Source organism: Chroicocephalus ridibundus, chromosome 19 (genome assembly GCF_963924245.1).
Source record: "Chroicocephalus ridibundus chromosome 19, bChrRid1.1, whole genome shotgun sequence".
In the NCBI taxonomy this organism is placed as follows: Eukaryota; Metazoa; Chordata; class Aves; order Charadriiformes; family Laridae; genus Chroicocephalus; species Chroicocephalus ridibundus.
In genome coordinates, this window is record NC_086302.1 from 4,726,639 (window position 1) to 4,737,651 (window position 11,013).

The 11,013-nt window shown below is 63.8% G+C and overlaps 2 protein-coding genes across 4 annotated transcripts; both read right to left on the reverse strand.

The window, feature by feature from the left end:
- Positions 1 to 394: 394 nt before the first annotated feature.
- Positions 395 to 3,392, reverse strand: SLC30A2 (solute carrier family 30 member 2). Of its 2 annotated transcripts, XM_063355880.1 has the most exons (8): positions 2,594 to 2,752; positions 2,224 to 2,453; positions 1,862 to 2,008; positions 1,403 to 1,556; positions 1,148 to 1,304; positions 860 to 965; positions 638 to 772; positions 395 to 545 (listed from the first exon to the last, which is right to left on the reverse strand). In XM_063355880.1, exons 1-8 carry the CDS (start codon positions 2,641 to 2,643, stop codon positions 400 to 402), a joined length of 1,125 nt encoding a protein of 374 aa, XP_063211950.1. In that variant the 5' UTR covers positions 2,644 to 2,752; the 3' UTR covers positions 395 to 399. The 2 variants fall into 2 exon arrangements, with proteins under 2 accessions (XP_063211950.1, XP_063211949.1); XM_063355879.1 differs by lacking the exon at positions 2,594 to 2,752 and adding an exon at positions 3,265 to 3,392 and having other exon boundaries at positions 1,148 to 1,556.
- A 339-nt stretch (positions 3,393 to 3,731) lies between these two features.
- TRIM63 (tripartite motif containing 63) lies at positions 3,732 to 7,349 on the reverse strand. 2 transcript variants are annotated; one of them, XM_063356120.1, is made up of 9 exons: positions 7,141 to 7,349; positions 6,854 to 7,020; positions 5,502 to 5,667; positions 5,098 to 5,193; positions 4,725 to 4,958; positions 4,585 to 4,607; positions 4,289 to 4,413; positions 4,098 to 4,175; positions 3,732 to 3,988 (listed from the first exon to the last, which is right to left on the reverse strand). In XM_063356120.1, the coding sequence occupies exons 1-9, from the start codon at positions 7,297 to 7,299 to the stop codon at positions 3,978 to 3,980; spliced, it is 1,059 nt and encodes a 352-aa protein (XP_063212190.1). In that variant the 5' UTR covers positions 7,300 to 7,349; the 3' UTR covers positions 3,732 to 3,977. The 2 variants fall into 2 exon arrangements, with proteins under 2 accessions (XP_063212190.1, XP_063212189.1); XM_063356119.1 differs by having other exon boundaries at positions 5,502 to 5,670.
- Between the last annotated feature and the right edge of the window lie 3,664 nt (positions 7,350 to 11,013).

Genomic DNA, 11,013 nt, shown 5'->3' on the forward strand with positions numbered 1-11,013 from the left:
AACAGAGGAGCGATAAGCGGTGAGAGCGGGGCCAGCGTGTCCTCCCGGCCCCCAGCTGGGATGGGTCCCCCTGCAGCCCCCGGGCACCCCAGCACTCCCTTGCTTCTCAGCGCTCCCTGAAGAAGGGAAATGGGTTGTTTCAGCTGTTTTTTCCCCAGCTGAATAGAAATAGTGGCAATTAAGGCAATCGCTGGCCTCCAGCAGCCGTGCTCCTCTGGCTGCCACGGCCATGGGTCTGTCCTTGCTGCCTTCGCTCCCAGCCGACACCCGAGATAACGCCCCGGCGCCACCAGACCCAACATCCCCCCCCCACGCAACCAGCCCTTTGCTCCGCTTTATTTTCCACGTATGAAAAGTCCCCCCTTGGGATGCAAGGGGGCTGCTGGGGGGGGGGGTGTCTCAGTCGCGGGGGGGCTGGCATTCCCGGCAGTCCCGCATCTCCTCGGAGTAGCTCTCCACCTGGATGGTGGTGGTGTGGAAGCGGAAGGTGCCCTGCAGCCGGGAGCTGGCCTCCTCCAGCACCTCCTGCGCGCTGGCGCCCGCGTCTGCAAGGAGCAAGGGAGGGGACGTCGGGGTGCGGGTGAACCCCGAATCCCACCCCCACCCCTTCCATCGCTTCCCGGGGAGTGACACTCACTGATGGCGATGTGCACCGAGAGCAGGGGCTGCGCCGCCGTCAGCGCCCAGATGTGGAGGCTGTGCACGGCCTCCACCCCCTGCACCGCCAGCAGCGTCTCCCGCACGGCGTTGAAGTCCATCCCTTTGGGGGTGCCTGGGGAGGGAGAGCCGCAGGCGCTGGAGGGACGGGGGCCGCGGCACCCATGGGTGGCCCAGACACCCCCCCCCGGTGAGTCCCTACCCTCCATGAGGACGAGGAGGACGTCGCGGAGGATGGTCAGCGTCGTCCCCAGCACCAGCGCGGAGAAGAGGAAGGTGCAGATGGGATCCACGTATTTGTACTCAGGCTGGGGGGGGGTGGGAGAGGGTGATGTCCCTCCGGCGCTGTCACCTCACCCCAAATCCCCATCGGCACCAGCAGAGAGGGGACATGATCCCCTCCACCTCACCCCAGTGCCTGGCCAGGGCTGGCTGAAGCCGCTGTCCCTGTGTCCGCAGCATCCCTTTTGCCCCCGTGACCCCCCCAGACCTTAAAGAAGATGATGTAGGACGCGACGAGGACGCCGACGCTCTGTAGCAGGTCCCCCACGACGTGGACGAAGGCGGCGCGGACGCTGGCGTTGGGCTGCTCGCCGCCTGCCCCGTGGCTGTGCCCGTGCCCCGTCTGGTGCAGGGCCACCCCCATCCTGCAGAGCAGGGCAGCGGTGACATCCCTGGGGCCAGCGGGCACAGGGTGGGGGACACTCGGCGGGGTGGAGGGATGGGGAGAGCCGGCTGTACGTACACGATGTTGACGGCCACGGCGCAGGCGGAGGTGATGAGCATGACGCTGCCCTCGATGTCGTAGTCGGCCGAGATCAGGCGCTGGGCAGCCAGGTAGACCAGGACGCCCGTCACCACCCAGATGGAGAGCACGGACAGCAGGGCCCCCAGAATCTCTGCGGAGAGCCATCCCCCCCCCCCGAGCCCCACATTGCTGTTTCACTGCTGCACCAAGCCTGAGCACCCCCCCCCCGGCAGCACCGGGGCGCGGCGTGGGCACCCAGCACCCATCCCCGCGGTCGCTCGGTGCCTCTGCCCAGCCCATGGACACGGTGCTGGGGCTTTTTCAGGGCTCCCCATGCCCCCCCATGCTCCCCGAGGCTCCTGGTCCCCGTGGGGAGGGGACCCTGGGATGCTCCGAGTCCTCCCTGGGGACCCCGGTACCCGGACGGCAGCCCCGGGGGTGAAACCACCCCGTTACCTGCCCGGTGCCAGCCGAAGTTCATGGTTTTGGTGGGGGGACGTGAGGACACCCAGAGCGCAAAGAGGCTGATCATGATGCTGGCAAAATCCGTCAGGAGGTGGGCTGCGTCCGTCAGGATGGCCAGGCTGTGCGCCAGGTACCCGCCTGCGGAGAGGGGACATCGGGGACATCGGGGTGGCATCGGGAAGGCGGGGGGTCACCCTCAAGCCAGGCATAGACCAGGTCACCCCGTGCCGCAGTGGGGGTTCCGCTGGGTGCTTTGACCCCACTGAAAAGCGACGGGGAGCCCTGCCTGCACCCTGTGGGCAGCCGCTTGGGGTGTCCCACCCGTCCCCGCCGGACCCTGTCCCACCACTCACCCACAGCTTCCCCCACCATGAAGACAAGGCAGATGCTGGCGGCCAGGTAGAGCTTCCTGCGTGCCCGCTGCTGCTGGCCGGGGTGGCCGTCGCCCCCCTGCGTGTGGCAGTGCCGGCTGCTCCGTGCCCCCAGCTCCAGGGCGGGCGCCTGTCCCTGCACCGAGTTGTGCCCGTTCTTTTGCACAGTCCCCAGGTAGGACCTGTCGGGGAGAGGGGCCGTAGCGGGGGTCCTGGGAGGATTACAGGGAGCAGATCAGACCCTGAACGCTCCCCCCCCTCCAGCCCCTTCCCTGGCCGGGTGCCTCCAGGGGACCCCACCTGGGAGGAAGAGGGGACACCACATCCCCAGCCCCCCCGGGCACCCCCCTACCCGCCTGCGCCCTCGCTCAGCAGGTGCCGTTTCTCCTCGACGGGTGCCATCCTCCTCCAGGGCCGGGGGCTGGGGCTGGTGACCCGGGTGTGTGGCCGGTGCGGTGACCCTGGTGCGTGGCCGGCGCTGGTGGCAGCCGGTGGCCTCGTCCCGTGTGAAGCTCCGGGGACTCGTGTGCAAAGCCCGGCCGGGGAGGGGGGGCCAGGCCGGCTGCAAAGCACCCACGGCCGCCTGCCCCACTCACCCGGCACCCGGGGGGCTGCTGATGCTGGGGTGGTGGTGGGGGTTGCTCTGGGAGGACCCCCCCATGGGCACCCCCCAGGAACCGCGCACCAGGGCACGGACTCAGCCCCCCGAGGCGGGGGGAGGATGGAGCCCTGTCCCCCGCGTAAAGGCACCCGGTGACCCCCCCTAAAGGCACCCGGTGACCCCCCTCGCCACCTTGGGGACCCGTCGCCCTCCCTCCCCCCCCCAGTTTAGGTGCAGCCACGGAGCAGCCATGTGACAGATAAGCCTGGGGCCGGATCCCCACCACGGCAGTGACCCCTGCCCACCCCCCTGGGAGAGCAGTGCTAATTGCCCTGGGGCTAATTGCAATCACAGCCCAGCCCAGAGCACTGCTGCGGGTGCTGCCTCAGTTTCCCCTCAGCCAGGCACCGAGCTGGGCTTACATTTTTGCAGGAGAAAAGCATCAGTGGTATATTTTTGCAGTCCTGGTATATTTTTGCAGTCGCGTGAGCTCAGCCAGCAGCAAACCGGCAGCTTGATGCCGAATCTGTCCCTGTCTCAGGGACTGGCATAGCCCGGAGCATCCTCTCCCACCCTCCCACCGCATTCCCAAGCCCAGGCGAACACTGTCCCCGGGCTCCCCATAGCCAGGAGATAAATCCTGATGGGTGCCAATCTGTTACACCCCCGGGCAGGTGGCCAGGCACAGGGTGCCAGCACTGCCGGAGGTGCTAATGAGGCCAAAAATTAAGTGTTGTGCCAGGAGGCATCTCTCTGCCGCGCTGGCCACCGAGCCAGGACACTGGCGACGGCACGGGCCTGGCAAAGCCACCCGCATCCCCACCGCCCATCACGGGGCTGACGAGCTGAAACCGAGAAGCGAGGGAAAAAAAACCACTCAAAACACCAGTTTTCTTTACAAAATACACAAAATTCAAATCTGTGACAATTATATACAAAAGAAGGCAGAATACAAAACGTGCGGAATTGTCCTGTTTGCACCCGTATAGAAAAGTGTCCCCTGCTGGAGCAGGCGCTGGCTCGCGAGGCCACCGGCCCCCACGGCGTGTGTGTTTGTCGCCCACCCTATCCCGAGTCCCGTCGCCGGACATCCTGCGCCCGCGGCGTTTCTCCTGCGCCGGCAACGTCGCTGCGGCTACTGGGGAGCTGCCGGGGGGAGAGGATGGAGGGGTTGAGGGGGGCGTCCAAACCCCCAAAGCTCCCCCAAAGGTTGAGGGTCCCGGGGAGGTGGGGTTGGCCGTGCCGCCCCTCTTACCCGTCACTGCCCTCTCGGGCGCCACATCCTCCTCCACCTCTTCTTCCTCCCCATCAAAGTACTCCTCATCTTCCTCGGCTGCAAACAGGCAACCAAACATCACCGCGGGGCCACCGGGAAAGGCGGCGGGTGCCACCGGGTGAGTGGGAGTTGGTAAAGAGGCATGGGGGGGATGTTGGGGGCTGAATTACCAGGGTCGAAGTCCAAGGCACGGACCGCCTCGGCGAGGTGCTCCAGGCTCACCGAGAAGGCGTCCATGTTCTCGTAGCCGTGCTCGATCTTCTCCAGCCTGCCACCCTTGGAGGCCTCCACGATCCTGGGCAAGGAGACAGCCATGTCCCCTCCCTGTCCCCTCGCTGGGCTGGGGGACCATGGGGCGCGGGGGCGGGGGGTTTGGGCACCCCCACGCTCACCGCCTGGGCACCCCATGGCTATCTGCAGGGCAGGGGCTGGGGGTCACCGAATTTTCCGCAATTTGTGCACTTACGTTTTAATGAGCTGCTTGGCGTTCTGTGGGGAGGAAGAGGAGAGGTGAGTGAAGCCAGACGGCAGCCACCGGGATGTCCCCGAGCTGGTGGGACCCCACGTGGGCACCGGTGGGGAAGGGTGGAGGTTTGGGGGTCTCACCATGAGGAAGGCGGCCCCCCCGGTCTCCTCCATGGCTTGGATGGCCGTCTCCACCAGCCGACTTGACTTCTCCAGCTGCTCCTTGTAGCGGCAGATGAGGCCCTGGACAAAGCTTGTCTTGTCGCCCTGCTCATGGGTGATGCGCTCCAGCAGCTCCGACTTCTTCTCCTCCAGCACCGCTGCCAAGGCGTCGAAGCGAGCGCACAGCTCCCGCTTGGCCGCCTCGCTGTTCTCCTGCGGGGACCAAGGGCAAGGGATGCCACCTGCGTGTCCCCCAGCACCAGCAGCATCCCTCCTGGCCATCCCAAATGCCCCCCCGGCCGAGCTTTCACTCCTCCGGGTTTCAATGGGCTCCTTTTCCCCCTTTCCTCACCTCGGTGCTCCGGCACGAGTCCTCCAGCTGGGAGATGATGGTCTGGATCCGGTCGTTTCCCGCCACCAGCATGGAGATGCAGTTGTTCAGCTCGGTCTGGGCAGGGGGGATGGATGGAAACAGCTTGAACCCCAGCGGGGAACGGGATGGGGACGTATCCCATCCCGACACGGGGACAGGCTGGGCATTGCCCGGCCCCAGGTCCGCTCCCCCCACGTCCCCCTGAGCCACGGCCACTCTAAATATAGGCTGTCTCCTGGGCGATGTCACCCGGGGGCTATTAATACCCCGTGAGCGGGTCCCTGTGCTATTTGAGGCTGTCACAGCTCAGCACATCGCCCCGAGACTGGTTGTGTCACCCGCGGCATCGCCCCCCACCACCCCCCATTCCTCCTGCACGGCACCTTCTGGCCCTGGAAGACGGTTTGCAGGGGGGCGACCTCGCAGTCCTTGTGGGCACCGAAGACTTTGCACATGGAGCAGGTGGGGACCTCGCAGGTGACGCAGTAGATGTTGATCCGCTCGTCCTCGTGCTCCTTGCACATGGGGTGCTCCCCCTTCTTCAGTGGCCTGCTGGAGAGAGCGGCACGGCCGCAGTGACGTCCCCGTCAGGGTGACATCCCCATCGGAGTGACGTCCCCATCGCGGTGACATCCCTGCCGCCATGATGTCCCCATTGCAGCATCATCCCCACCGTGGCGACATCCCCCTCGCAGTGCCATCCCCACTGCGGTGACATCCCCACTGATGCTGCACAGCCACCCCAAAATCAGGTCCCCAGGAAAGAGGCCAGATCCTGGCGTAACCTCACACTTGCTCCTTCGGGAGCCACGAACCCCTGTGCTTCCCTAAGCCCTAAGCCCAGTAAGCACCAGTTTAAACCAGTGCAGCACTGGACGCGGCAGGTGGGCGAGTGGCCCCCGGGGCCGCGCTCCAGGGACACTGCACAAGCGCCTAATTTTAGCCTTGGTCTGTCGGGATTTATTGTTGTCACCCAACGCGTGACTGGGGCGGGGGCACCCAGAAACCCCTGAGGGGTCCCAGCCAGGGGCTGCAGCTGAATCATCCCCTCTGCAGCCAGGGGGGACATGGGGACAAGCCAACCCACTGAGGCGAAGACAGGGCTGGCCCCCCCAAGGCCCCCCCGCAGCAGCCGCAGACACCTGCCACGTGCCATCGTCTCCGTCCCCATGGCTCTCAAACAATATTTACAGCGCTTCGGGGAATTTGGCCGGGGCCACCGCTCCGCCTCAAGAACCTCTGCCCCCTCGGTCCCCCCCCACCAGCTGAATGCTTTTACAGAGCGGTGTCCTGCCCAAACTGTCCCCCTGCCCCTTATCAGCCAGCAGTGCCACTGTCACAGGCAGAGCCTGGATTTGTCCCCCACACCTCTTATCTCCCACCCAACGCTCCAGCTGCGGAGCGTGGGGGGGACAGGACCTGCCTTGCTGCCACCACCCCCCGGGGACCCATCATCCCCTTAAGCCACCCAGAGACCCAAACTGCTGTGGGTGGGTGGGATTTGGGTTCGGCGAGGAGGTTTTGGGTTTGGGGAGGAAGTTTTGGGTCAGGGGAGGAAGATTTGGGTCAGGGACCGTTAAGGCAGAGAAGCCCCCCAGTTTCTCGCCCAACCACAGTCTCCTGTGGTCTCAATGATGGTGCTGGGGCTCGAGAGATGGGCATCCCCACATCCCCGCATCCCGTGTCCCCGCCGGGGACAAGGCACAAGCAATCAGCCACGGCCCTCCGAGCCTACCTGGAGCACTCCTGCTTGTAGATGTCGATGATGTTCTCCACCAGCAGGTTCCTCTGCAGCCCGTAGACGCCGTGACGGTCCAGCAGCACCTCATGGCGACACGATGGGCACCGGAACCGGCCCCCCGAAATCACGCTGCCCCGGCTCTGCCAGTAGGGGTTGGCGGCCTGGGAGGAGGAGATGAACATCGGGGGGGTCCATGAGCATTCCCACAGCACCATGAGCATCCCGGTGACCTCCAGCCAGGGCAAGGGAGGGGAACAGGCGTGGGGACCCCCCCCTCTTACCTGGAAGACGTCGTTGGCACATTTGCGGCAGAGGTTGTGTTGGCAGGGCAGGATCACCACCGGCTTGCTGAACATCTCCAAGCAGATGGGGCAGATGAGCTGCTTCTCCAGGCTCTCCATGGGGCTGCCATCCTGCAGGATGCCGGCTTGGAAATCCATCGGAACAACAGCGCACTCCTCTCACCCGCTCTCGGCTGCCGGCAGCACCCCTCATCCCGCTATTTATAAGTCGCTCCCTGGTCACGAGGAGCCAAATCCTGAGCAGGGTCGGGTGTCCTGGTGTCCTGTCACACGGGACTGAGCCATCGGGATGCCGCCGGCGGCGGTAAACAAGCCAGGGACAGGCTGTCCGGGAGGCCCTGCCCGCTCGTGCTGCGGCTGCGGGCACGCCGAAAATGGAGCTGGGGGGTAAACAGGGCCGGAGTTTCACCCCAGGGCCAAATGGCTGCTCACCCCCGGGGGCAGTGTGGCCAGATTCTGGGGCTGGACCCCACAACGCCATCGGGCTGGGGGCGTGGAGGGGCAAATAAACAGCCCCGCCGTCATTTGGACAGTGTGGCGGTGCCAGGAATGGGGCAGAACTGGGCTAGCAGCAGCAGGGGGTGGCTTACACAGAGCATCTCCCTTTCCACCCTCAAAATGTGGCCACTGCTGGGGTGCAAATACATGCCGCACCAGTGGGTCCCCAGGCCGTGCTTGGAGAACTGGGGAGGTACAGCCACCAGACCTGGCACGTGTACCGGGGGCTGGGGGGCTCTTCTGTACCCTCAGCCACAGGGAGGGTGGCGAGGGCTGCTCCCCATGCTGGCATGCACGGCCATGACCCGGCCAGCCCCTCCGCTCGCTTGCAAAACCTGACCCAGAAACATCCTGGGGGGGAAGCAACCGAGCATGGCCCCTCAGGACCCGCACCCGCCGGGGAAAACAGCCCCGGCACACGGTGCCCAGCTGGTGCGGCGATAAACAGGGTGTCGTGCCAAATGCCAGCACCCATCCACAGCCGGAGCTGCAAATACTGGCAGCGGCACAAGGAGAGAGGGGTAATTATAGCGCGGCCGCCTGTGGGTCACGCTGGCGGGGGGACAGGGTGGGGTGGGGTGGTGGCTGCTGCTGCGGCCACAGCAACTGCGGGCAGGAGGGGATGGATGGCGATGGGGTGCAGGGGTGCATGGGGTGCACAAATACGGGGGTACGTGGGTGCAGGGGTACACAGGTGGATGGGTGCCTGGGCGCAGGGATGCATGGGTGCGGGGATGCATGTGTACAGGGGTACACAGGTGCAGGGGTACATGGGTGCAGGGATACAGGAGTGCAGGGGTACATGGGTGCAGGGATACAGGAGTACATGGGTGCAGGCGTACACGGGTGCAGGGGTACATGGGTGCAGGGATGCATGTGTACATGGGTGCAGGGATGCAGGAGTACATGGGTGCAGGGATACACAGGTGCAGGGGTACATGGGTGCAGGGATGCAGGAGTACATGGGTGCAGGGATACACAGGTGCAGGGATACAGGGGTGCAGGGATACACAGGTGCAGGGGTACATGGGTGCAGGGATACAGGAGTACATGGGTACAGGGATACACAGGTGCAGGGGTACATGGGTGCAGGGATACAGGAGTACATGGGTACAGGGATACACAGGTGCAGGAGTACATGGGTGCAGGGATACAGGAGTACATGGGTACAGGGATACACAGGTGCAGGGGTACATGGGTGCAGGGATACATGTGTACATGGGTACACAGGGATACAGGAGGACATGGGTATAGGGATACACAGGTGCAGGGGTACATGGGTGCAGGGATACAGGAGTACATGGGTGCAGGGATACAGGAGTACATGGGTACAGGGATACACGGGTGCAGCGGTACATGGGTGCAGGGATACAGGAGTACATGGGTGCAGGCGTACACAGGTGGATAGGTACATGGGTGCATGTGTGCACAAGTACATGAGTACATGGGTGCAGGGACGCATGGTCCACGAGTACATGGATGTAAGGGTACACGGGTGAACGGGTACCAGGGGTACATGGGTGCATGTGTGAAGAAGTGCAGGGGTAGATGGGTGCAGGGGTAGGTGGATGCAGGGGTACATGGATGCAGGGATGCATGGGTACAGGGGTACACAGATTCATTGGTACATGGGTGCAGGGATGCATGGGTGCAGGGGTACACAGGTGCATAGGTAGATGGGTGCATGTGTGCACGAGTATATGGGTACACGGCTGCAGGGGTACACGGGTCTGTGAGTACATGTGTTTAAGGGTACATGGGTGCACGTGTGTAGAAGTGCAGGGGTAGATGGGTGCAGGGGTAAGCGGGTGCATGGGTACACGGGTGGATAGGCACAGGGGTGCAGGGGTACACGGGTGCACAATTTCAGGGGTACATGCGTGCATGGATAAATGGGTGCACAAGTGCCGGGGTACATGGTTGCAGGGATATGCAGGTGGATAGGTACAGGGGTGCAGGGGTCCATGAGTACATGGGCACAAGGGTGCAGGGATGTATGGGTACAGGGGTACATGGATGTATGGATAGAGAGGTACACAGGTGCATGGGTACATGGGTGTAAGGGTGCAGGGGTACATGGGTAGAGGGGCACAGGGGTGCATGGGTATAAAGGCGCAGGGGTACAGGGGTACACAGCTCCATGAATACATGAGTACAGGGGTGCATGGGTCCATGAATACATGGGTATAAGGGTGCAAGGGGGCGTGGGTAGAGGGGTACAGGGGTGCCTGGGTACATGGGTGCAGGGGTACATGGGTATAAGGGTGCAGAGACACACAGGTCCACAGGTACATGGGTCCATGAATACATGCGTATAAGGGTGCAGGGGTCCACGGGTAGAGGGGTACATGGGCGCAGGGTTGCACAGGCCCCATTTTTGCCACAGCCAGCCCCCGCCGGGGCAGGGCAGCCCCACAGCTGTTTGGAGTGCTCCTTCCAGGCCGGCTCACATGTCGACCAAATGACTGCGCTGGGACTGGCCAAGCACATCTTGCAAAATTGTCCCCATTTCAGCACTTGGGGCTCTGCCAGGGAGGTGCTGGCAGGGAAGCAGGGCTGTCCGGGCACTCAGAAGGGCAGTGCAGGGGTCAGCCACCGACCGGAGCCAGAACTGGGGCACCCAGATGGGCACCCATCCCCACACCCATGAGCTGGCCCTGCCCGGGAGGGTGGCATTGATTAACTAATTGCTTCTGGACTCGATTAAGGGGATTCGTGGGAACAGGCAGGCTGTAATGCCCTAATCAGCTTTCAAACCTGCAAGGGGCTCGTTGGTCCCTAATTCGCTTGGGGTAGCTTAGGCACGGCCCTGGGGTGCTAATCACCATCGAGCTCATTCCAATTAATGGGGGAGACGTGTGAGAGCATGTTGCTCTGGCGGGAGCATGCCTGAACGGCCTCTGCAGGGCTCTGAGAAGCAGCAGGCCCTGGCTTCTCCCAAAATGGCTGTGCCGGCCCTATGGGTGGAGGGAACAGCGGGGACCATGGCGGGAGCCCCGCGCCCCTCAGCTCCTGTGCAGGGGACACCGCCTGCCCTGCAGCGTGCAGGGGGGAAGGGGGCAACAGTGGAGAGCAGGACATGGAGGGGGGGACGACGACGACAGCTCTGTGCTGCCGTGACACAATGCCAGAGCGCAACCAAAGGCATGAAGGACTCCACTTCATGGCGTTTCCTACTGCCAAGAAATAAAATTTAAAAAAAAAAAAACCACCAAAACCAACACAAAACACCCCATAAAAAGGAGGAGGGCCGTGATTGCAAAGCGAGGTGAGCACAGCGCTGGGGGGGTGAAGGCACAGGGAGCACCCGGGGGGGGGAAGGAGAAGAGGATGCACCGGGGGATGCTCCGAGCC